At 33.8% G+C, this 22,687-nt stretch overlaps 2 protein-coding genes and 3 non-coding genes across 5 annotated transcripts; 1 reads left to right on the top strand and 4 right to left on the bottom strand.

Annotated features, from left to right (window-relative positions):
- Positions 1-1,219: 1,219 nt before the first annotated feature.
- TRNAG-UCC lies at positions 1,220-1,291 on the bottom strand. The gene has a single exon. It is a non-coding gene; the product is annotated as a tRNA-Gly (tRNA).
- A 101-nt stretch (positions 1,292-1,392) lies between these two features.
- Positions 1,393-1,464, bottom strand: TRNAT-UGU. The gene has a single exon. It is a non-coding gene; the product is annotated as a tRNA-Thr (tRNA).
- Positions 1,465-6,047: 4,583 nt separating this feature from the next.
- TRNAR-UCU lies at positions 6,048-6,119 on the bottom strand. The gene has a single exon. It is a non-coding gene; the product is annotated as a tRNA-Arg (tRNA).
- Positions 6,120-12,386: 6,267 nt separating this feature from the next.
- Positions 12,387-12,875, bottom strand: LOC120207552 (secreted RxLR effector protein 161-like). Its single transcript, XM_039206996.1, has one exon. The coding sequence runs from the start codon at positions 12,873-12,875 to the stop codon at positions 12,387-12,389; it is 489 nt and encodes a 162-aa protein (XP_039062927.1).
- Positions 12,876-16,961: 4,086 nt separating this feature from the next.
- Positions 16,962-19,675, top strand: LOC120207550 (phenylacetaldehyde reductase-like). Its single transcript, XM_039206994.1, has 6 exons — positions 16,962-17,105; positions 17,243-17,418; positions 17,854-18,045; positions 18,392-18,551; positions 18,989-19,175; positions 19,396-19,675. The coding sequence occupies exons 1-6, from the start codon at positions 16,988-16,990 to the stop codon at positions 19,547-19,549; spliced, it is 987 nt and encodes a 328-aa protein (XP_039062925.1). The 5' UTR covers positions 16,962-16,987; the 3' UTR covers positions 19,550-19,675.
- The last annotated feature ends 3,012 nt before the right edge of the window (positions 19,676-22,687 follow it).

The following is a 22,687-nucleotide window of genomic DNA, read 5'->3' as shown; positions in this document are numbered from 1 at the left end:
TTTCAAAATTTTTCCCTTATTTTTTTAATATCGTAATTACATTTATCGAGAGTCAAACCGAGTCCATTGCATGAAAGGCAATTATCCAAACCGTTGGACTACAAATGCCTCTTCTTTAAACTATTTGTTTCACATAATCAAGTACAACACGTATACACTACTCATTTTACTTTTCAAAATTTTCCCCTTAATTTTTTACTATCGTAATTGTGTTTGTCGGGAGTCGAACCTGGATCTCTATTGCTTGGAAGGAATTTATCATAATCGTTGGACTACAAACGCCTCTTCTTTACACTATTCATTTTACATAATCAAGAACAACATGTATACACTACTCTTTTTACTTTTTAAAATTTTCCCCATAATTTTTTACTATCATAGTTGCATTTGTTAGGAGTCGAACCCGGGTTTATTCCTTGGAAGGTTATTATCCTAACCGTTGGACTTCAAATGCCTCTTCTTTACATTATTCCTTTCACATAATTGAGCGCGAAAGGTATGCACTTTTTATTTTACTTTTTCATTTTCCCTTAATATTTTACTATCGTAATTGTGTTTGCCATAAGTCAAACTCGAGCCTATTACTTGGAAGGCAATTATCCTAACAGTTGGACTACAAACGGCTCTTCTTTACAATATTTGTTTCACATAATCAAGAACAAAAGGTATAGCTAATCGTTTTACTTTTCTATATTTTCCCCTTAATTTTTTACTATTGTAATTACATTTGCAGTAAGTCAAACCAGAGTCTATTGCTTGCAAGGAAAACATCCAAACCATTGGACTAAAAACTCCTATTTACATTATTTGTTTTATATTATCAAGCATAAAAGGTATATATATATATATATACTATTTGTTTTACAATCATAATTTCATTTACCGAGACTCAAACCCGAGTCTATTGCTTGCAAGGCAATTATTCTAACAATAGGACTACAAACACCTCTTCTTTACAGTATTATTTTCACATAATTAAGCACAAAAGGGAAAAAAACTATTAGTTTTACTTATCAAAATTTACCACTTAATTTTTTACTATCAAAATTGCATTTTCCGCGAGTCAAACCTGGGTCTATTGTTTGGAATGCAATTATCCTAACGAATGGACTACAAATGCCTAATTTTTTAAATATTTGCTTCACGTAATAAAGAAGCACACCTATACACTACTCGTTTTACTTTTCAAAGTCTCCCCCTAATTTTTTACTATCGTAATTGTGTTTGCCAGGAGTCGAACCTGGGTCTATTGCTTGGAAGGCATTTATCCTAACCGTTAGACTACAAACGCCTCTTATTTAAACTATTTATTTCACATAATCAAGAACAACACGAATACACTACTCATTTTACTTTTCAATATTTTCCCCTTAATTATTTTACTATCGTGATTGTGTTTGCCGGGAGTCGAACCCGGGTCTATTGCTTACAAGGCAATTATCCTAACCGTTGGACTACAAAGGCCTCTTATTAATACTATTTGTTTCACGTAATGAATAACAACACATATAAATTACTCGTTTTACTTTTCAGAATTTTTCCCTTAAGTTTTTACAATCGTAAATCATTTACCAGGAGTCAAACCCAAGACTGTTGCTTGTAAGGTAATTAGCCTAACCATTGGACTACAAATACCTCTTCTTTACACTATTCGTTTCACATAATCAAGCACGAAAGGTAAACACTATTTGTTTTACTTTTCAAAAAAATTCCTTTATTTTTTTATTATCGTGATTGCGTTTGTCGATAGTCAAACCCAGGTCTATTGCTTGGAAGGCAGTTATCCTAACCGTATGATTACGAACTCGTCTTCTTTACACTATTGATTTCACATAATCAAGCAAAAATGTTTACACTATTCGTTTTACTTTTTAAAATGTACCCCTTAATTATTTTACTATTGTAATTGCATTTGCAGCAAGTTGAACCCAGGTATATTGCTTGGAAGGCAATTATCGTATCTGTTAGACAACAAACGCCTCCTCTTTACACTATTCGCTTCTCATAATCAATAACAAAAGGTATACACTATTTGGTTTATTTTTAAAAGTTTTTCCTTAATTTTTACTATCAAAATTTCTTTTATCAGGAGTAGAACCCAGGTCTATTGCTTAGAAGGCAATTATCCTAACCATTAGACTACAAATGCCTCATCTTTACACTATTTGTTTCACATAATCAAGAACAAGACGTATACACTACTCATTTTACTTTTCAAAATTTTCAACTTAAATTTTTACTATCGTAAACGTATTTACCGAGAGTTGAAGTCGGGTATATTGCTTGGAAGGCAATTATCCTAACCGTTAGACTACAAACGCCTCTTCTTTACACAATTCGTTTCACATAATCAAGCATAACAAGTATATACTATTTGTTTTACTCTTCAAAAATTTCCCCATAACTTTTAACAATCGTAATTGCATTTTCCAAAGGTCAAACTCGGGCCTATTGATTGGAAGGAATTTATCCTAACAGTTGGACTACAAACACCTCTTCTTTACAGTATTTGTTTCACATAATCAAGCACAAAAAGGTATACGCTAATCGTTTTACTTTTCCAAATTTTCCATTAATTTTTTGCTATTGTAATTGTATTTACAGCAAGTTGAACCCGAGTCTATTGGTTGGAAGGCAATCATCCTAACCATTGGACTACAAACGCCTCTTCTTTACACTATTTGTTTCATATAATCAAGCAGAAAAGGTATATTTATTTTTTTAAAAATTTCCCCTTAATGTTTTACAATCGTAATTTCATTTGCGGGGACTTAAACCCGGGTTTATTAATTGGAAGGCAATTATCCTAACAATGGGACTAATAATGCCATTTCTTTACAATATTAGTTTCACATAATCAAGTACAAAAGGTAAAAACTATTCGTTTTACTTTTCAAAATTTTTCACTTAATTTTTACTATCAAAATTACATTATCCGCGAGTCGAACCCGGGTATATTGCTTTGAAGGCAATTATCTTAACAGTTAGACTACAAACACCTCTTCTTTAAACTATTTATTTTACATAATCAAGAACAAAATCTATACACTATTTGTTTTACTTTCCTAAATTTGTCCCTTAGTTTTTTACAATCGTAAACGCATTTGTCGGGAGTCGAAGTCAGGTCTATTGCTTGGAAGGCAATTATCCTAACCGTTAGACTACAAAGACCTTCTTTTCAAATAATCAAGCACGAAAGGTATACACTATTCGTTTTACTTTTCAAAATTTTCCACTTAATTTTTTAATATAGTAATTACATTTACCGAGAGTCGAACCCTGATCTATTACATAGAAGGGAATTATCTAAACCGCTAGACTACAAAGGCCTTTTCTTTAAACTATTTATTTCAAATAATCAAGAACAACACGTACACATTACTCTTTTTGCTTTTCAAAATTTTCCCTTAATTCTTTACTATCCTAATTTTTTTTGTCGGGAGTAGAACTCTGGCTTATTGCTTTGAAAGAAATTATCCTAATCGTTAGACTACAAACGCCTATTGTGTACACTATTCGTTTCACATAATAAAGAACAACATGTATACACCACTCGTTTTACTTTTCAAAAAATCCGCCTTAATTTTTTACTATCGTAATTACATTAGCCAGGAGTCAAACCCGGGTCTATTGCTTGGAAGGTAATTCTCCTAACCATTGGACTACAAAAGTGTCTTTTTTACATTATTCGTTTCACATAATCAAGCACAAAATATTTACACTATTCATTTTACTTTTCAAAAAATTCCCCTTAATTTTTTAATATCGTAATTACATTTACCGAGAGTCGAACCCGGGTCCATTACATCGAATGCAATTATCCAAATTGTTGGACTACTAGCGCCTCTTCTTTAAACTAATTGTTTCACATAATCAAGAACAACACCTATACACTACTCGTTTTACTTTTCAAAATTTTCCCCTTAATTTTTTACTATAGTAATTGTGTTTGCCGGGAGTCAAACCGGGGTCTATTGCTTGGAAGGAAATTATCATAATCATTGGACTATTAACGCCTATTCTTTACACTATTCGTTTCACATAATCAAGAACAACATGTATACACTACTCATTTTTCTTTTCAAAATTTTCCCCTAAATTTTTTACTATCATTCTTGTATTTGCTGGGAGTCGAGCCCGGGTCTATTGCTTGGAAGGTAATTATCCTAACCATTGGACTATAAACGCCTCTTCTTTACACTATTCCTTTTATTTACTTGAGCATGAAAGGTATACACTTTTCGATTTACTTTTCAAAATTTTCCCTTAATTTTTTACTATCGTAATTGTGTTTGCGGAGAGTCAAACCTGGTTCTATTCCTTGGAAGCAAGTATCCTAACCGTTGGACTACAAACGCCTTATCTTTATACTATTTGTTTCACATAATCAAGAACTACACGTTCTTTCCACGACCCCTCTTAACTGAGACAAGAGATCCAATGCTTAAGGTAGGAATCAATTTGATTACACTATGTATATTGATGGAATCAGGTGATATTTAAAATGTATACTATTCTCCTTTCGTTTCAACTCATTTTATATCTAATATATATTTTTCTTGGCTCGACTATTCCACCAAGCCCAACCATTACCTTTTATTAATATTAAAATTATTAATTAATGATTAAGATGCCAAAAAAAATAAAGAAAGAAATCTATTTAATATTATTCATTTTAAATTTCAAAATTCTCCCTTTAATATTTTACTATTGTAATTACATTTGCAGTGAGTCAGGCAATCATCCTAACCGTTGAACTAAAAAAACCCATTTTTTACACTATTTGTTTCACATAATCAAGCACAAAAGGTATATACTATTTGTTTTTCTTTTCAAAATTTTCCCCTTAACTTTTTACAATCGTAATTCCGTTTGCCAAAAGTCAAACCCGGGCCTATTGCTTGGAAGGAATTTATCCTAACTGTTGGACTACAAACGCCTATTCTTTACAGTATTCGTTTCACATAATTAAGAATAAAATATATATACGCTAATCATTTTACTTTTCCAAATTTTCCCCTTATTATTTTACTATTGTAATTACATTTGCATCAAGTCAAACTAGAGTCTATTGCTTGGAAGGCAATCATCCTAACCGTTGGACTAAAAACTCCTCTTTACACTATTTATTTCATATTATCAAGCACAAAAGGTATATATATACTATTGGTTTTATTTTTCAAAATTTTCCCCTTAATTTTTTACAATCATAATTTCGTTTATCGGGACTCAAACCCAGGTCGATTGCTTGTAAGGCAATTATCCTAACAATAGGACTACAAATGCCTCTTCTTTACAGTATTAGTTTGACATAATCAAGCACAAACTGTAAAAACTATTCATTTTACTTTTCAAAATTTCACTTAATTTCTCACTATCGAAATTGCATTTTCCGCGAGTCGAACTTGGGTCTACTATTTTGAATGATGCAATTATCCTAATGGTTGGACTACAAATGCCTCTTCTTTACACTATTTATTTCACATAATCAAGAACAACACCTATACACTACTCGTTTTACTTTTCAATATTTTCCCCTTAATTTTTTACTATTGTAATTACATTTTCCGGGAGTCGACACGAGTCTATTGATTGGAAGGCAATTATCATAACCGTTAGACTACTAACGCCTCTTCTTTACACAATTTGTTTCACATAATCAAGCACGAAAGGTATACAATATTCATTTTAATTTTCAAAAAAATCCCCTTAATTTTTTAATATCGTAATTACATTTACCTAGAGTCGAACCATCCAAATAACTGGACTACAAAGGCCTCTTCCTTAAACTATTTATTTAAAATAATCAAGAACAACACATACACTACTCGTTTTACTTTTCAAAATTTCCCCTTAATTTTTTACTATCGTAATTTCATTAGCCAGGAGTCAAACCCGGGTCTATTGCTTGGAAGGTAATTATCCTAACCATTGGACTACAAACGCATCTTCTTTACATTATTCATTTAACATAATCAAGCACAAAACATTTACACTATTCGTTTTACTTTTTAAAATTTTCCCCTTAATTATTTTATTATTGTGATTGCGTTTGCCGGGAGTCAAACCCGGGACTATTGCTTAGAAGGCAATTATCCTAACCATTGAACTACAAGCGCCTCTTACTCACACTATTTATTTCACATAATCAAGAACAACCCGAATATACTACTCATTTTACTTTTCAAAAATTTCTCCTTATTTTTTAATATCGTAATTACATTTACGAGAGTCGAACCCCAGTCCATTGCATGGAAGGCAATTATCCAAACCATTGGACTACAAAGGCCTCTTCTTTACACTATTTGTTTCAAATAATCAAGAACAACACGTACACACTACTCGTTTTACATTTCAAAATTTTTCCCTTATTTCTTTATTATCCTAATTGTTTTTGTTCGGGAGTAGAACCCGGGCCTATTACTTGGAAAGAGATTATTCTAATCGTTAGACTACAAACGCCTATTTTTTACACTATTTGTTTCACATAATCAAGAACAACATGTATACACTACTCGTTTTACTTTACAAAAAATTCCCCTTAAGTTTTTACTATCGTAATTACATTATCCAGGGTCAATCCCGGGTCTATTGCTTGGAAGGTAATTATCCTAACCATTGGACTACAAACCATCTTCTTTACATTATTAATTTCACATAATCAAGCACAAAATGTTTACGCTATTCGTTTTACTTTTTAAAAGTTTCCCCTTAATTATTTTATTATTGTGATTGCGTTTGCCGGGAGTCGAACCCAAGACTATTGTTTGGAAGGTAATTATCCTAATAGTTGGACTACAAACGACTCTTCTTTAAACTATTTGTTTCACATAATCAAGAACAACACATATACACTATTCATTTTACTTTTCAAAATTTTTCCCTTAATTTTTAACTATCGTAATTGAGTTTTCCTGGAGTCGAACCCGGATCTATTGCTTGGAAGAAAATTATCATAATCGTTGGACTACAAACGCCTCTTCCTTACACTATTCATTTTAGATAATCAAGAACAATATGTTTACTCTACTCCTTTTACTTTTTAAAATTTTCCCCTTAATTTTTTACTATCGTAGTTACATTTGTTGGGAGTCGAACCCGGGTTTATTGCCTGAAATGTAATTATCCTAACTGTTGGACCATAAACACCTCTTCTTTACACTATTCCTTTAACATAATTGAGCACGAAAGGTATACACATTTTTTACTTTTCAATTTTCCTTTAATTTTTACTATCGTGATTGTGTTTGCCAGAAGTCAAATCCGACCCTATTGCTTGGAAGGCAATTATCCTAACTGTTGGACTACAAATGCCTCTTCTTTATAGTATTCATTTCACATAATCAAGAACAAAAGGCATACGCTAATCGTTTTACTTTTCCAAAATTTCCCCTTAATTTTGTACTATTGTAATTGCATTTACTGTAAGTCGAACCAGAGTCTATTTCTTGGAAGGCAATCAACCTAACAGTTGGACTAAAAACTCCTCTTTACACTATTTGTTTCATATTATCAAGCACAAAAGGTATATATATACTATTTGTTTTATTTTTCAAAAGTTTCCCCTTAATTTTTTACAATCGTAATTTCGTTTGCCGGGACTCAAACCTGGGTCTATTGCTTGCAAGGTAATTATCCTAACAATAGGATTACAAATGCCTCCTTTTTACAGTATTAGTTTCACATAATCAAGCACAAAAGGTAAAACTATTCGTTTTACTATTCAAAATTTACCACTTTTTTTACTATCGAAATTAAATTTTTCGAGAGTCGAACCCGAGACTACAGTTTGGAGTGGCAATTATCCTAATGGTTGGACTACAAATGCCTCATCTTTACACTATTTGTTTCACATAATCAAGAACAACACCTATGCACTATTCGTTTTACTTTTCAAAATTTTCCCCTTAATTTTTTATTATCGTAATTGTATTTGCAGGAGTTGAACCCGGGCATATTGCTTGGAAGGTAATTATCCTAACTGTTGGACTACAAACACCTCTTCCTTAAACTATTTGTTTCACATAATCGATAATAACACATATACACTACTCATTTTACTTTTCAATAACTCCCCTTAATTTTTTTACTATAGTAATTGTGTTTACCGGGAGTCGAACTCGAGTTTATTGCTTGGAAGGAAATTATCCTAATTGTTGGACTACAAACGCCTCTTATTTAAACTATTTGTTTCTCATAATCAAGACCAACACGTATACACCACTCGTTTTACTATTCAACATTGCATTTGTATGGAGTCAAACCCGGGTCTTTTGATTGGAAGGCAATTATTATCCTAATCGTTGGACTACAAATGCCTCATCTTTACACTATTTGTTTCACATAATCAAGAACAACACATATACACTACTCGTTTTACTTTTCAAAATTTTTCCCTTAATTTTTTAACATCGTAATTACGTTTTCCGGTAGTCAAACCCGAGTCTATTGCCTGGAAGGCAATTATCCTAACAATTAGACTACTAACGTCTCTTCTTTAAACAATTCGTTTCACATAATCAAGCGTAAAAAGTATATACTATTTGTTTTACTTTTCAAAAACATTTCCTTAATTTTTTAATATCGTAATTATATTTACCGAGAGTCAAACCCCAGTCCATTACATGGAAGGCAATTATCCAAACCGTTGCAATACAAAGGCCTCTTTAAACTATTTGTTTCAAATAATCAAGAACAACATGTATACACTACTCGTTTCAATTTTCAAATTTTTTCCATTAAGTTTTACTATCCTAATTTTTTTTTCGGGATTAGAACCTGGGTGTATTGCTTGGAAGGAAATTATCATAATCGTTGGACTACAAACGCCTATTTTTTACACTATTCCTTTCACATAATCAAGAACAACACATATACACTACTCGTTTTACTTTTCAAAATATTTCCCTTAATTTTTTACAATCTTAATTGTATTTGCCGGGAGTCGAACCCGGGTCTATTGCTTGTAAGGTAATTATCCTAATCGTTGGAGTACAAACGCCACTTATTTACACTATTCGTTTTACATAATCAAAAATAAAAGGTATACACTATTCTTTTTACTTTTCAAAATTTCCCCTTAAATTTTAATATCATAATTACATTTACCGAGAGTCGAACTCGAGTCCATTGCATGGAAGGCAATTATCCAAACCATTGGACTACAAAAGCCTATTCTTTAAACTATTTGTTCCACATAACCAATAAAAACACGTATAGACCAAGCGTTTTACTTTAAAAAATTTCCCCTTAATTTTTTACTGTCGTAATTGTGTTTGCTGGGAGTCGAACCCAGATCTATTGCTTAGAAGGAAATTAACATAATTGTTGGACTACAAACGCTTCTTTTTTACACTATTCATTTCACATAATCAAGAACAACATGTATACACTATTCGTTTTTCTTTTTAAAATTTCCCCTCAATTTTTGACAATCGTAGTTGGCATTTGAATCCTCAGTGTATTATGACCAATACATCCAGTAATGGCATTCATAGATATTTCTAGACTTTCTTCCTCCTATAAATTCTACTGTTCTGGATCATTAGATAAAATTTCTGAAGGTAGGACATTTTCATCTTCAATCATCTTATTCAACTGTTTTGCTTTACACTGATGGCTTGGAACAAACTTTTCACCACACTTAAAGCATAAATTGTTCTGTCTTCTGTAGTCTATCAGGTTCTGTTTTTTGTTGTTGTAGTGGATGTATTCTTCTGTGGTAGTGTTAACTGCCTAGGCTTAGAACCAGATAGAGGAATTGAATAAGTTGGACCTTTAACAAAAGGTTTGAATCTCTTGCTCTCAAATTCCACAGAGAGCTCATACAATTTAGCTTGCCTGCTTGCCTCAGATAATGTTTTAGGGTCTAGAGCTTTAACTCTGTGTTTAATGTCATCCCTTAGTCCACTAATGAACAAAGAGACAAAAAATTCCTCACCCAAAGTAGGATTCTGCAAAAGCATGTGAGGCTGTAGTTCTTCAAATATGTCTTGATACTCCTCTACATAACCTTTCTGGACTAGTTTTGTAAACTCCTCCACTATATCAACAAAGGCTTTATCACAGAACCTATGACATAAATCTGCCTCAAACTCATGCCAAGTCACATGATGTTTTTGCATAATATACCCATCAAACCAAATCAATGCTTTACCTGTCAAGTACATTGTAGCTACTTCCACTTTCTGTTCAGTAGCAATACTACATAATGAAAAATATTTTAGACATTTCTGTAACCAACCTCTTGGATTACTTCCATCAAAAAAAGGTAGCTCAATTTTTGTTCTATGCAACATAATTCCTGATATACTAGAAGACCCCCCTGTACCTCTTTTATCCACTTCTAAAACCATTAGCTGAGTTCTAGCAGCACTGTTCTCCCCCCATTTGGTTATCATTTTTGAAGCTAGCTATATGAGCAGGCAAGACATTTGGTTTAGACTTAAGAATACCAGGTTCATCCGGTTTATAAGTAAACCGAGTCTTATCACTGATTACTGTCACCTTAACAGGTTGTTTGTTACTCATATTAGATGAATCAGGTTTATGTACCTAATCCTCAAACTGATTTTGGTCCACTTTTATGCCAGTCAGAATCTTCAAGATTTCCTCCACATATCCATGATTCGTAGCCAATCTAGACTCTAGTGTAGAAATCCTCTCTTCCTGAGTCTCCCACCATTTAGGTGGATTAGACTCATCTTGTCCTTGTTTCACCAGTGCTGTCAATTCTTCCATCTGCTTTTGCAACCCAGCTAAGTCTTCTGCCATATTCTGATTTTTCTTGGGCATGCCACCAAACTTGCCAAAAATCGAAGCTCTCGATACCAATTTGTTATGGTTTGAGTTGATTAGAAGAGAAATCAAAGAATACATAAGAGAAATAAAGAGAAATTTAGAGAGAATTCAGAGAAGAAATTTCTTGTTCATTCATAACTTAAGAAATCAGAGTGATTCTACAGCAATATTAATTAGTTACAGGGCTATAATTGTCATTTCAAAATAATCCAGCTGTCTGTACTTATAACAACCTATAGCAGACTAATTATATCATCTCTCCTTGCAGGTTGTTGGGCCACTAAGCTGGACTGGTTCACTATTCCCTTCTGGAGACTTGGGCTGGTCCATTTCCGCCTGAACCAATATCACATAACTCCATTTCATCAGGCAAACGCCTCATTTCCCTTTCTCTTCTTTCAATCCCTAAATTCCCTTTTTCACTTCCCTCTCGAGCCTCAATCCCTAACCCTAGATCACTGCTTTCCCCAATTGTTTCCCCAATTTCTTCCGCTCATCTCCTCGCTCATCTCCTCCGACTGTAACACGAATATCCTAGAAATCGTTACGATATAAGGCCCGACGAACATCCATCATGTCAGCCCGAATGTAAGAGCGGCCGCCTGATTTTTCAGAATGAGTGAGGATTTCATTAAAATCACCTCCACGACCCAAGGTTTTGAAGATTGGCGACAAAGCCGATCAAGTAATACACATATCTCATTGTGTCGCCGACGATCACTGCACCCATGTAATCCTGAAAACCGAAACTGTCGATGATCATTTGCCACAATAACGTCAATATGTAAATTTGAATAAGTCAGAATAATATTAGAGATTTAAATCGATACAAGACTAAAATGCCCAACAAAAAATTATCTACGATATACTATTCTTATTCTAAAAAATGTCTTTAAGTATAAACGTGTGAGTCTCTTCCAGATGAGCTTACATCTTTTGTTTCCAATTCCTTCAATTTGATTGTTCTTTGATGTTAGAACAAGATCAACCTGCCTCTGAGACCCACCTCCAAGCTCTTTTCCTGCTCATTTCTTCACTTAATCTCTACCATATGTTGGGTACTGAACAAAGAAAGAGGAAAATATAATATAATCCAAGACTGAAAAAAAAAACAACGCACCATTTATTCAATAAAAAAAACGTGTCATTTTATAGGCAAGTACAATACTTGAAATTGCTAAACAAAACTTAATTGAAAAAGAGAAAATAATGCCACTAAATCAGGGCTTATTCCTACCGACAAATTAACAGAGATTCACGCAACTAAACACACTACCTAATGTAAACTAACTTAAAGCATTTTCTATTATGAATCACTAAATTTCAACATGCCCCCTTGATTCATAACTACACACACCAAGATGTGTTCTGAATTTTACTTGTTTCTCACAAGATAAAGACTTCGTAATTATGTCTGTCAGCTGCTCATGAGTAGTACGAATTTTCACGTTTATAGAGCCATCTGCAACTAAGTCTCTAATAAAATGAAAATGAATGTCAATATGCTTTGTTCTGCCATGCAAAGCTGAATTTTTTGTGATAGCAATAGTGGACCTGTTGTCACAAAAAATTTCAGTTGCGCTCTTCTACTCTTGACTCATATCGGCAAGTACTCTCCTATGCCATATTGCTTGAAATGCTGAAGAAGTGGCAGCGACATATTCTGCCTTTGAAGAAGAAAGTGCTGTCACGACTTGTTTTTTCGAACTCGATGCGATGGCACCTGAACCAAGACTGAAAACATATCCAGAAGTACTTTTTCTGTCATCCAATAAACCTGCCCAATCGCTATCACTAAAATCAACCAACCTGAAATTAGGAACTTGAGAATACCAACTTTCATAAACTCTAGTTCCAGATATGTACCGCAAGATTCTCTTCGCAGCTCCAAGATGTTGTCTTGTAGGAGCCTGCATAAACCTCGAAACCATACCAGCAGAAAACGCTATACCATGATGAGTATGAGATAAATAAATCAGACCACCAACCAGACTTTTGAAGGCTCTTGCATCTGTTTTCTCTGTACCATCTTCCAACTGTAATTTTTTATTGATATTTATTGGAGTGGCAGCCATCTTGCAACTTAACATGTTAAATCTCATGAAAAGATCTTCTGCATATTTTCTTTGAGAAATAAACATGCCATCTTCTTCTTGCTTAATTTATATCCCAAGGAAATAATGCAACAAACCCAAATCTATCATCTCAAATATTTGCATCATGCTTACTTTAAATTCATCAATAACAGAAGCAGATGTATCCATATAAATAATATCATCAACATACAGACAAACAAGCAGCAAATCATTGTTACCTCTATTCTTGAGATATAATGTAGACTCAATATCACTTCTTTGAAATCCAGTTTGCCGAAAAAATGAATCTATTTTGATGTACCAAGCCCGAGGAGCCTGCTTCAAATAATACAATGCCTTTCTCAATCTGTACACTTTATCTTCCTTCCCTTAATTAATGAATCCTTCTAGCTACGTAACATATACCTCCTCATCCAAGTTTCCATTTAAAAAGGAAGACTAGACATCAAATTGAAAAACATGCCAACGTAATTGCGCTACACTGGCTAAAAAGGTCCTCACAGTTTCGAAGCGAGCAACGGGAGAAAAAGTATCATCAAAATCAATGCCTTGCTATTGTGCGTACCCATTAGCTACCAGCCGAGCTTTGTGCTTCTGGACACTCCATCTGAATCATATTTTGCCTTGAACACCCACTTACCCAATGACATTTTTATCATCAGGTAAATCCGTAAACACCTATGTCAATTTTTTCTCAATTGCCATAATTTCTTCCCTCATTTCTTTGCACCATTCCTCCTTCGTAACAGCCTGTGCGAAGTTGAGTGGATCTGAAAAAATAAGGCAAAAGAACAAGTCTAATAAATTTCTTTGAGGGACTTGAATTTACGTGGAGGTGTTTTATAAAAAAAGAGGTACTCTGAGATGTAGAAGTGGACGATGGTGAGTTTGCTGGGCTTGCATTTGGTGTGTTCGTTGGGTTGATGTTTGGTTTGTTTGTTAGGCTAGTGCTTACGTTTAAATCTGCAACTTCTAGTGTTGAAAGTTGTGTTTGTGAGTTTTCCTCATCGCTTTGCCATTTCCAGCGTGAGCTTTCATCAAAAATCACATTCCTGCTAATAATCACTTTTCCACTAACAGGATTATATAGCCGATATGCTTTGGATTGAGAGCAATACCCAGTGAAAATACATTTTTCGGATTTTTCATCAAGATAGTGTGAAGTTGAGAATTTACCAAAACATAGGCAATGTAACTAAAAATCCTTATATAAGTGGCTTACTGAAGGCCTTGTAACTCTCCAAACTTCATGTGGTGTGCGATTAGGAACAACTCTTGTTGGTGAAAGATACAATAAAAATACAGCTGTTGCAACTGCTTCAGCCTAAAACTATTCGATAATTCTTTGGCTTTGGATAAACTCCTCGCCATTTCAACCATTGTACAATTTTTGCGTTCAGGTACGCAATTTTGTTCTCGTGTATACGGTGTCGTCAACTCCTTACGTATTCCATGAACTTCACAAAAGGCACTAAAGTCATTTCAACAAAACTCAACTCCCCTATTTGTTCCGAGAATTTTAATGGCTGCATCACTTTGCTTTTCAATCATGGCTTTGAATTTCTCGAAGTTCTCAAAACTTTCTAATTTATATTTCAAAAAATAGACCCAATTCATTCGACTATAATCATCAGTATCCAAAAACAAATATCGACTTCCACCAAATGATTCTGTATTCATAGGCCCACACAGATCAATACGTATTAACTCCAAACATTTTGATGCCTTCCAAGATTTTCCAGTAGGAAAATATTGCATTGTTTGCTTGCCATAAATACATCCTTCACACAAATCAAAAAAATTCAATCCGAGATAATCAATGAATCATACCTTTATAATGCAGCAACTTCAATCCCTTTACATTGAGGTGTCCATATCGCAAATGCCATAACTTTGCCTCATCTTTAGCTTCAACGACAAGTGCATATTTTCCACGTTTGAAACTTCAAGTGGAAACATTTTATTTTCGATCATGCACATATTTGCAATGGTTTGCCCAGATTTACGATCTTTATTACACAAGATCCATCATCAAACAAAACTGAATAGCCACAAGTCATTAGCTGTCCAACACTCAACAAATTATGAGCCAAATTAGGAATAAAATAGACATCATAAATCAATTTTGTTTTACAGTCATTAGTGCTTACAACTACAGTGCCTTTTCCTGCTACCAGAATCGTCTTATCATAACCCAACCTATATTTTTCTTGTAAGACGCATCCAGCTTTTTGAATTTTTCTTTTATGCCACACGTATGTTTGGAACACCCACTGTCCACAAATCAAACGTCATTTGAAACACCAACAGTATCAACATAGGCCATGAATAATTGGCTTTATTCTGCTTCTTCTTCTTCAGCATAGTTCATTTGTTTTGCCTTGTACCAGCAGTCCGCTTTTACATGTCTAAACTTTTTACAATGGTGGTATTGAATACCACTCCTTTTGCCTCTCTGATCATTGCCATATTGTCTCTGATCAGCTTGGCCTCTTCCGCATCCTCGTCTTAGAAATCCACCTCTTCCTCGTCCTCTTGCACATAAGAACTCCCTTTTCACTTGAAATGCCTTTTCTCCATTGTGTTCAAGTGATCTATGAATTCTGGCTTCATGAACTTTCAAAGAGCTTTTTACTTCATCAAAAGAAAAAACAGAAAATCTTTGGACTCTTCTATGGCAGCAACAACATGATTAAATTTTGAAGTCGAACTTCTTAACACTTTGGAAACAATAGTCTCATCACTTGGATGCTCACCATATGAATTCATTTGACTAACAATTCCAGACACCCTATCAAATAAATTTCTATTCTCACTATTTTTCATTCTTAAATCCTCAAAATCTTGCCCCAAATTTTGAAGTTTCATTGTTTTTACCTTTAGCGAGCCTTGAAATTCAGTATGCAATTCTGTCCAATATTCCTTTGATATACTGGCTTGAATAAAGAACAGTGCCTTGGAATCCCTTTTCATGTTATCCTTTAAGTCGTGCTTCCTCATCAGGATCCGCAAATCCATTTTCCATCAGGTCCCACAGATCTTGATATTTAAAAAAATCTTCATTTTCACACTCCAAAAATCATAATTTTCGCCATTCAGATTTAGAAGAAGAGGTTGTGACATTGTTGTTGAACTTCCAGTACTAGCCATTTCACAAAATATTGTTCTTCTCAAATAGATTTGTTTTAACCTGGCTCTATATCAAGAAAATGTTGGGTACTGAATAAAGAAAGGTTAAATAATATAATCCGAGAATGTGAAGAACAAACAACGCACTCTTTATTCAATAAAAGTGTCATTTTATAGGTAAGTACAATACTTGAAATTGCTAAACAAAACTTAACTGAAAAAGAGAAAATAATGCCACTAAAACAGGTCTTTTTCCTACCAACAAATTAACTGAGATTCACAGAACTAAACGTACTACCTAATGTAAATTGGCTCAAAGCATTTTCTGTTATGAACCAATATCCTTTCAACGGCTTTTTTACCAAATAATTTATCCGTTTGTCCAGTTGGGGCAAAAAACCCATTTCAACACCATTTACTGGGGTAAACTATACCGATAACCATCTAACTATAGTCACTTTTATTTTGACCATTATTTTTTAAATTTTGTGAATCAAGTCACCCAACTGTTTAAATGCATTCAATCAAACCACTTATCGTTAACAATTAAATATTGTACTTACGTGGCAGTTAAAATAATTTATACAATTGCACATTTAGTCCTTTTTATTTATATATTCCATCAATTTGATCATAATTTTATATTAATTCAATTTTGAATTAACGGAATATATAAATAAAAAGTAATAAATGTGTAATTGTATAAATTATTTTAACTTCCATGTCAGGCCAACCATTAACTGTTAACGGAAAGTGATTTAATTGAATGCATTTAAATAATTGAGTGACCTGATTCATAAAAAATAAAAAATAGTGATCAAAATGAAAAGTAGCTATAGTTAGGTGTTACCAGTATAGTTTAACCCCAACCACTGGCAACTTTCCTTAGATCTTCATATATGGATGGTTAGATGCGGATGAATCGGGCTGGGACTGAGGCGTTGAGTGATTCTGCCACAAAGATGAGCGAAGCGGAGAAGGTGGTTTGTGTAACAGGAGCATCTGGTTTCATCGGCTCTTGGCTTGTCAGGTTCTTACTGGACCGTGGTTACAGTGTCAATGCCACTGTTCGTGACCCAAGTCTGTGCAAACTCAACGTTCCCTTCTCATTTTCTTTTCTTTAAACACCAAACAAGCCCAATTTCATGCCTCTATTTACTTGTAACTTGAAATTTGATGGGTATTTTTCTCGACTTGTTTGGTGTTTATATTCGTAGATGATCCGGAGAAAACCCAGCACTTGCTTGCGCTTGTTGGAGCAAATGAAAGGCTCCATTTGTTCAAAGCAGAGCTACTGGAAGAGGGATCTTTCGATTCTCCGGTTGAAGGTTGCGTTGGTGTTTTCCATACAGCTTCTCCTTGTTTTATTCCTTCTACCGTGAAGGATCCACAGGTACTTCTCTTTGTTAATGACTGCTTAATTTCTGGTTATGATTCGAAGTAGTTTCAAATGGAAAGAATTTATGATACTTGTAATTTGCTAAAATCAGGCATTTAAATTGAAGATACGTTTTTGGTTTTGTTGCGTTTTTCGCCATTGTGGCGACAGTGGATGCTATTACAGTCATTGCGGGTATCGCTGTCGTGCAATAGCAGTTTTGGATGACACTTTTACCGCTACCACTATTTAAATCTGCTGTCTAGCATAGTTTCATCATTGAAAACACCCAACTTATCCTTGTGTTATCAGTTATGCAGGAAGAACTGACATTTCAGACTGTTTGAATATTGGTTCTGATTGGCTAGTGTTTAGCTTGTTCATATTTTCGCTAATCAATGGCATATTTGAATGCGCGTGATATCATGAATCATTAATTTCTGTTTTCAGGCTGAAATGGTGGAACCTGCAGTGAAGGGAACACTTAATGTTCTTCGAGCCTGTGCTAAAGTTCCATCCATTAAAAGAGTGATTGTAACATCCTCCCTTGCAGCAGTTGTGTTGACTGGGAAACCTCTGGCTGATGATGTGGTTGTCAATGAGACATGGTTCTCCGATCCCATTCTTTGTCAGAAATCAAAGGTGTTTTAATGTGCTAAGCTCTTGTTATTTTAGTGTACCATCTCCATTACCACCTTTCAGAATGTGGAGCAGTTTTAAGCTGTTGCTAATATTACACACCACTAATATGAATCTGCTGTCAGTATTAAGTGGAAGATTTAGTTCATCCCGTATTTAAACTCCGTTCATCTTGATGTTTGACTAAACTATGAAAAAATTGATCTCAGAAATTTCCCCTTTATTACTGAATATTAGAGTTATAAAGTATTTTCAAAAGTTTTTATGTTGATGTTGGATATGCTTTACCCATACCATTATTAGTGTTTTCATGTTTTGTTAACCATGGTTCATATTCTGATTTTTCCAGCAATGGTATATGCTTTCTAAGACTGTAGCCGAGAAGGCTGCATGGGAGTTTTCCAAAGAGAATGGTATTGACATGGTCTCAATAAACCCGGGGATGGTGTCAGGACCTCCTTTACAGCCAACTGTTAATGTTAGTTTGTTGCCGATCGTGAAACTTATAGGTGGTAACTTCCAACTAGTTGTAATTTTATCTTTTATCTTCGTACTTACCTTTTTGAACTTTTGATATTGGTTACTAGCAAAGTAAACAATAACAGAGTAAAGAACTGCATATTATATTCCTCACTTTTTAATTTTCTGCTTTAGCTAATTTCTTTAAGCATTCGGCACAAAGCTAAACACATTCCGAGTATAATTGAGTCGAACGTAAATTACAGGAAAACTCATTTGTAACAATTACTGAAACCTATAGGTATTGTCTGAGTTTGCAAATCTGTTACTAATTTTTACAGCTTGTACAAAAAAAGAACATCTATATGTATCACTTGAAGCATGATGTGATGGAAGTCAAAACATTACATTTCGGTAATATAAATACCTTTTCTACAGAGAGATCTTTCTATTTTTTCATCTTTAACATACCCTATACTTGATACAGGGGCTGAAACATTTTCTGATGCAACTTTTAGATGGGTGGACGTAAGAGATGTCGCAGATGTGCATATACATGCATTCGAGAGTTCTTCAGCTCGTGGAAGGTACTTGGTAACCGGGAAACCTATGCACTCTTCCGAAGTTTTGAAGATTTTACGAGAGCTTTACCCTGATCTTAGTTTTCCTGAAAGGTAAGACTGATATATGATTATATTACGTCACTGATGAATGTTGCACTGCACAACTTGCAACCTGCAATATACTCTATTGATGATCCAATTCATTTGTGCTCAAGCTCGTTGCAGTTATTGGAGGTTTAACCTGAAATATATATTGTTGGTGTGGTGTGTGATCGGTGATCCCATTTGGTCTCTTGTTCGAGTAATTGACTAATTGTTTTGATCATGACAGAATGTCGGATAAGAAGGGATTCATTTCGGCATTTCCAGCATTTCAGGTATCCCTGGAGAAAGTGAAAAGCCTAGGCGTTGAATTTACTCCATTAGAGGTAAGCTTGAAGGATACTATTGACGGCTTGAGGGAGAAGAAGTTGTTGGCTGTGTGATTCATGGTATGCTACTAGACATTTAGATTATGTTTGATTGTTTCGAATTGCTGTTGAATGCTTGTAATATTCAGTGAAAACTTGCCATTTTGTCAGCATCATGACAATTTAGCTGTTCTTAGTACCCACAACGTTTCAATGACGTAATGCAAAGAAGTGACTTCTATGTCACATCGGTGTCTAGTGTAGTTAAAGATTTGTGTACTAACTCTCGTCTTTAGTAACGAGGGATAAGGCTTATTGACATTTTTTCAGGTGTATCTTTTTGTACCCATTCGCATTATTTTTTACCATTTTTTAATTTTATTTTAAAAAATGGTTTAGATAATGTTGAGAATTTTGGGGATATTTTTCCCCCTCCGTACGAATTTAATCCTAATTAAAAGGATAAAAGTGTGGGATTCTCTCGAAAAATATATTGATTGGTAAACTACTTAAGTCATGGTCTAACCATAGGATTTTCTTTTCTTTTTTTATAAATTTCGGGTAATTACAAGATAATATTTGTTAATGACTCTTAACCATCTAGCAAGACTCTTGAGTAAGTCGTGGATTTTGTTTCTATAAATGAATCATTTTTTAAGGTTTCTATAAATGAATCATCTTTTTAAGGTTAATCTAACCAGTTCCTTCTCATGGTTTATCAGGTTAAACTATAATGTCAACCCGAAGAATAAAGAAGAAAACTCTTAACCTTATAAGATCAAAATTGAAGCTAATTTTTTTATAATTTATAAAATAAAATTAAAAAACCAACTTGACATTGGAACAAAACAAATTAGATTTGAATGAGGATAAGATTAAATGAATAACCTTCTTAAAGAAATATGTAATCAAGAAGACGCATTCACGAGTTTATGTTCCTTACACTCTACAGTAAAATAACATAGCTGAAAAAGAATAGAACTCTAAAAGACATAACATGGGAGAGAAGGTTGTACTTTCTACAAATTATAGTGCCTCATAAAATGTTAGAATATAAGTTGTAGAAATTTCATAAACCATATCTAAATCATCTAAAAGTGTAATACCTTAAATATCAGGCCAGTGATTATATTGAAAGAATTTAAAAATTTGAAGTATTAAATTGAATAAATGGTAAAGTATAAGAAAATGATTTAGAAATTGTGATTATGACCAAATAGTAAGAATGGAAGAATGAAAGGGTATTTTGGTCCTTTAGAGGGAAATGGATTTAAAATCCATTTTAATTAGGGTATTTAAGAAAAGGGAAAAGTGAAAAATACACTAAGCTATCTCTAAATCATCTTCTTCTTCCCGTGAAAGTGCTATCCTCCATAGCCAAAGGTAAGGCTTCATCTAGCTAGCTTTTCCTTTCGTTTTTTGTTTTCTCTTGTAACCTTGAGTGTTATAGAGGTTTAAGAAAGGGTTAAATAGAATTAAAACTAGGAGATGGATGATTTATTTGAGATTGAAGAAAGTGGGTTTTTGAATGATATGTTGAAATATGAGTTTTTTTATTGAGATTTACTAGTATATTTGACTTGTCAAAGAAGCAAATAAGAGATTCGAAGCATTGGATGTGATTAAAATCATGTTAGAAAAAGTAGTATGATTCTTGGTTTGAGATGTTCTTTAGAGAATTTGGATATTATAAGAAGCTAAATGGAGGAAAGTTAGTTGGATTAAGTGATGTTAAGTTTAAGGGTATTGTTAGAGGTAAAAGTAAGAGAATTAAACAAAAATTTGGTGAAAATCGAGCTGAAAATGGAAAATATGGGTAGGGGTATCGGTACTAGAAGAACAATACCGATACTATAGGTTTTGTTGAGTTAATCGATCGACGGAATTAGCCAAGAGGGGGGTGAATTGGCAATTAAAAATTCGGTGGAAGCTTTTGCAGAAAATTGAAAGATTTGCACAGCGATTTAGAGTGGTTCGACTTTCTCGATCAAAGCCTACGTCCACTACCTTAGCTATCCACACTAAGGATTTTCCAACAAATTCACTAATTTGTTCTTTCTTTTGAGGCCAAAGAGATAACCTTACAACACCCTCAAGAATATACGCCAATTCTTGAGAACACTCTTTTCCCAAAGAGAAGATTACAAATTTGCAAACTTACAAGGAAAATCTCACAAGGTAAGATGTTTGCACAATTCTAGAACAAGAAAAGAACACTCAAAGATAATTACAAATGAGCACAAATGGTATTCTTGAAAGCAAAATGAATATTGAAATGAAAATTGGCTTGATTTGCACAAACTTGGTGTTTGATGCTTTCTCTCTTGTTTCTCTATGATTTCTTGTTGATCAAGGGCTTCAGAACTTGTTTAAATACACCTTGAATCACTTCTGAATGTTGGGGATGATTAGTGAAGATCATATAGTCGTTTTAGTGTGAAAACAATTAATAAAACAGTTTGGAGCGTGGGGGGAATCGGTACCCCCTATGGGGAATCGGTTCCCTAAGTGTAAAATTCAAATATTTCGACCGTTGAACAGGGGGAATCGGTACCCCCTATGGGGGAATCGGTTCCCTCCGAGCATTCTGGAAATCTCGGAGCCAAACCATTCAGGGGGAATCGGTACCCCCTTGGGGGGGAATCGGTTCCCTCTGAGCAATCTGGAATTTTTGACTTCGAAATGGTTCGAAATACTTTGAAAGATTATTTTGAAATTGTTTTAAGATTAAAACTTAATTTTACACTTAAGTAAGGATTAAAAATGATTTTTGAAATATTTGGAGTAATGTTTTGATATTCGAATAATTATATCGAATATACTTAGAAAATCATTTTGGAAAATCTTAAAATTCATTTAACTTAATTTGTTATGTCGAAATATCAAAAAGTTTTCAACAATCTCCCCCTTTTTGATATAACAAAACATTTTAGTAATTTTAAGATTTTGAAATCATGTTTTGAAATTACTCCCCCTTACTTTAACACTTCTCCCATTTATCATTTTAAAAACACACTTAAAACACACTTCTCCCCCTTTTTGTTAAATCAAAAGATTCAAATAAACGTGAAAAATATTAAGCCAATTGATTAGGTATATGTATGCATAAGCTGCTAAGATCACAATCAAGAGAACCGTTAGCCATTAGTTCCATAATCAATATTCATAAACAATGTGATATGGTAAAATTGGTCATATTTGCTAATAATGATG

This window comes from Hibiscus syriacus, unplaced genomic scaffold (assembly GCF_006381635.1).
Source record: "Hibiscus syriacus cultivar Baekdansim isolate YM2019G1 unplaced genomic scaffold, ASM638163v2 tig00014949_pilon, whole genome shotgun sequence".
NCBI lineage: Eukaryota > Viridiplantae > Streptophyta > Magnoliopsida > Malvales > Malvaceae > Hibiscus > Hibiscus syriacus.
This window is presented reverse-complemented; position numbering and strand designations above follow the sequence as displayed.